At 48.3% G+C, this 3,518-nt stretch overlaps 1 protein-coding gene across 3 annotated transcripts; it reads right to left on the bottom strand.

The window, feature by feature from the left end:
- Positions 1-312: 312 nt before the first annotated feature.
- Positions 313-1,021, bottom strand: LOC109364792 (feather keratin Cos1-2-like). 3 transcript variants are annotated; one of them, XM_019611393.1, is made up of 2 exons: positions 946-1,021; positions 313-665 (listed from the first exon to the last, which is right to left on the bottom strand). In XM_019611393.1, the coding sequence occupies exons 1-2, from the start codon at positions 1,019-1,021 to the stop codon at positions 313-315; spliced, it is 429 nt and encodes a 142-aa protein (XP_019466938.1). The 3 variants fall into 3 exon arrangements, with proteins under 3 accessions (XP_019466938.1, XP_019466939.1, XP_019466940.1); XM_019611394.1 differs by having other exon boundaries at positions 313-659; positions 949-1,021; XM_019611395.1 differs by lacking the exon at positions 946-1,021 and adding an exon at positions 834-850 and having other exon boundaries at positions 313-630.
- Between the last annotated feature and the right edge of the window lie 2,497 nt (positions 1,022-3,518).

Genomic DNA, 3,518 nt, shown 5'->3' with positions numbered 1-3,518 from the left:
CCCTTTCCTATTGGCAGAGTTGCCATCAGGCCCACACTTATCAGCCAGGAGTTGTAGAAAGGTGAGCAGGTTACTTGAAGCTGGTTTTGAGGGGTACTGACAGAAATCTCAGAGGGGAAAAACAAAAACAAAAAGATATTAGACAGGAAGAGAGACTGAAAAGAGAATCAGTAGACTTTCTCCATCCTGCCCATGAAGACAGGCTGGCCCCTCCTGTCTGCCTTGCAGGGCAAAAACAGCAGCACGTTTCTTCTATTCAGTGCCGTGATCTGATTTCCTGGGTGTCCTTGTCTGGGGCAGTGCCCAGCATCTTTAGCAGGGGGTGCACCTTCTGCCACAGTAGCGGTTGGAAATGCAGGAGAGGTCAAAGCCCCCCGAGGTGATGGGCACGCCCTGACAGCTGAGGATGCTGCCAACAGCAGCGGAGGTGGAGGATCCGACGGCGGTGTTCTGCGGGAAGGAGCTGAGGATGGGTCCGGGCAGGGTCACCACCACGGGAGAGGGCTGGATGACAATGGTGGAGGGCTGGCACTGCCTGACACAGGGCTCATTGCAGCTGCTGGCCAGAGGGGTGGGGCCACAGGGCTGGCATTGGTCACAGCAGGACATGTTTTGAGGCTTGAGTTGTACCTGAGTGAGAGAGCAGAGATGAAGTAGAACATGGGCATATATGAGGAGACGACTGTCAACATTCCCTGAGGCTTCCAAGGCACATGCACTAGGAGTTGGAGGATGTTCAAGGGATTGATACGTGCTTCATCCTGCCCGAGCTTGAAAATAGCCCCTGGAACATATCCAGGTAGTCTCTGGACTCTAGTCCACAAACTACTTACTCACAGGCCCTGGTGCCCTCCACAATGAATCTTGCCCCTACTTCTCTCTCTCATGACGAGCAATCCCAAGAAAAGAAAGAGTTTCACACTCACCTGGTTCCAGAGAAAATGCAGGAGTGGTGGATGAGTGAGCAAGGAGCTGGGCTGCCTTTTATAATGGATATAAACTGCCTCAGGTCCAGAGGCATAACTTACAGCTGTGTTTATTTTCTGACAAGCCCCTCTTGAATGCAAATCATCCCAGATAATGATATAGGCTGTGCGTTGGCTTCCTGTGCTGTTTAATTAGATTTCCGGTTTTAGTATGTCCATTCCTCACTGAAGGCATCTTTTGAGTAGCAGGAACAGAGACCCAAACATTTCTGGGAAATAGACATCAATTTGGGAAAAAGATTCAGCTCTGAAGTTAGCACTGTTCTGTGTCCTGCCCATGCCATGTCGTCAGCTCAGACATTGCCAATTGCATGCCAACATTTTGGTTGCTGCTAAGTGATGAGTGAGCTGGGCTGCACGAAGCCAGTGGGTTGGACATACCTGTCTTACAGCATGGAACTCTTCTGTCATTATTCCTACCAGCCCACAGTATTGCTGGGCATTGTGCACTCCAGCTGTTTCCTTCTCTCCAGCTCCTCAGGATAACATGGCTTCTCAAGCCTTAGATACAAGGCCCAACAGAGCAGAATCATCTTGTACAAGATCAGTGACTTCTATGTCTTCTGCCAAAGGCTCTTAGTATACTTCCACTCTCTGCAGTCTCTCTGGATACAGTACAATGAGCTCATTTAGGGCATTGTCTTCAAACGAAATTTCCCCAGAATCCCTGCTGAAATGGTTTCTTGGCTAAGTATACCATGTGACATGTTTCTGAATGTGTCCCCCACTTTTGTGCACTTGCCTGTCCTGCGTCTGGCAAAGATACAATCCTCTGGCTAAGGAGAGTGTATGCCCATTGACATGAGACAGAGGAAATGATGAGAAGGAAAATGGAAATGGCTGAAATACTATAGGCTGTCTTTTCCTCAGTTTTTATGGGTAAGGCTTGTCCTCAGGCCTACTGGGTCCTTGAGGCTCTTCACAGAATTTTAGGGAGTGAAAAAATACTGCCTGTAAAGGAAGAAAACCTTATGGAACATTTGTCCTAGTTGGTCAGACTTGTGTCCATGAGATGGGTGGGATGCATCCAAGGGTATCTGATCGGGTGATGCCATTGTGAGACTGCTCTCTGTCATCTCTCAAAGGTCATGATGGTTGAGGGATGGCCTTCCTAGACTAGGAAACAACAACAACAAAACAGGCACCACACTTATCTTACCACCTTATAAGGAGGAAGAACAATAAGGTAGCTGAAAAAGATGACGATCTGCTGGGCTTTAACTTCCATGACCAGCTATTCAAAGTACAGCTGGGGACTGGTATCTATGAAAGTGTATCTCAGAGATCAGTACTTAATAGTGTTTAATGGTTCCAGTAATGGCCTGATGATGGGATAGTGTGCAAGAGTGGCATGTGTGTGGAGGACCCACAGCTGGGAAGAGCAGTCAGGACGCTATAAGGCAGGGTTGCTAGTCATAGGACCAGGACAAGCTGGAGAACACCCGGGCTGGAATCACAGGTCTTTCAACAGGAGTAGGAGAAAGGCCTTGCATCTGGAGAGGAATAATGACAGGAAAGCACAACAGCTGTAGGCTGTCTTCTTCAGAAGCTGCTCAGAAGAAAGCACTAAGTCTAGGCTATGCACGCCAGGCCTCCTCCTCCTGTGTGCACAGAAATGATGCTGGCACCATGCTAGCCCTCTGAGGGTGTGACGCAGGAGCTGTGACAGTCCCTTTGGTTTTCCTGGACCCACAGGCTTCCCACTACACGGAGGGCTCACTCTTCTCCTCCCCTAGGGCTTTCCCTGCTCTCAAATGCCGGTGGTGACTGGTCTGGGTGTGGGCAGGGAAAGCAGTAACATCGTAGTATATCTGACCTTTGATTTATCCTCCGAGAGGCAATGAAATAAGTTTCAAGATTTTGCATCTTTTCAAAAAATTATTGCTTTCTCAGATTCTTTTTTTCTCTGCTCTCCTGTGAAACTCTGCCTTCAGGGCCACACTGCTTCCCTGTTCTATGTTCCTGATGGAGGAATTGGGAGCAGCTATAATCACTGCATCCAGAGCAGCTCAGATTCTATTTTTAAATTTTACTTTCTCCTCCGTTATTTCTTTTTAACGCACTTGAGAGAAGGACAACATGATATAGCTGTAGATGTCCCTGTTCATTGCAGCAGAGTTGCCCTAGATGACTTTTAAAGGTCCGTTCCAACTCAAGCGATTCTGTGATCCTATGAAAGTATGCCTTGACCTGTGCAGATAGAGTAACTGGCCTTATGCAAGCCTACCGAGCGCCATGAGATAATGAGGTAAAAAATGTGGTTGGGAAGGGCACTCTGACATTGATGGAGGCAATTCCTTGTATTGTGGTTAGAAGTGTGGGGAAGTGGAGACAGAGAGACAGAGGTGGTGAAGGATCTTCTGGGTGCTGCTAGGGGCTGGCTGGAGGCTCTGCAATGCTCTGGAAATGGCTGATGGAGGGACAAATCAGCACCCACAGGCATTTGTGCAAATCCATCACACAGAAGACACGAGCGTATGCTAATGGTCTTGTATGTGTTGATGACACTGTGTGGTACTCAGAGATACTACT

The sequence above is a fragment of the Meleagris gallopavo genome, unplaced genomic scaffold, assembly GCF_000146605.3.
Source record: "Meleagris gallopavo isolate NT-WF06-2002-E0010 breed Aviagen turkey brand Nicholas breeding stock unplaced genomic scaffold, Turkey_5.1 ChrUn_random_7180001921946, whole genome shotgun sequence".
Lineage (NCBI taxonomy): Eukaryota > Metazoa > Chordata > Aves > Galliformes > Phasianidae > Meleagris > Meleagris gallopavo.
This window is presented reverse-complemented; position numbering and strand designations above follow the sequence as displayed.

What these genes read in the sequence shown, in the direction of transcription:
- LOC109364792 (XM_019611393.1), bottom strand. Translation starts at nt 1,021, where the DNA reads ATGCCTCTGGACCTGAGGCAGTTTATATCCATTATAAAAGGCAGCCCA. An exon ending in CTCACTCATCCACCACTCCT is followed by an intron (nt 666 to 945) that starts GCATTTTCTCTG and finishes TCCTCATATATG; the next exon opens with CCCATGTTCTACTTCATCTC.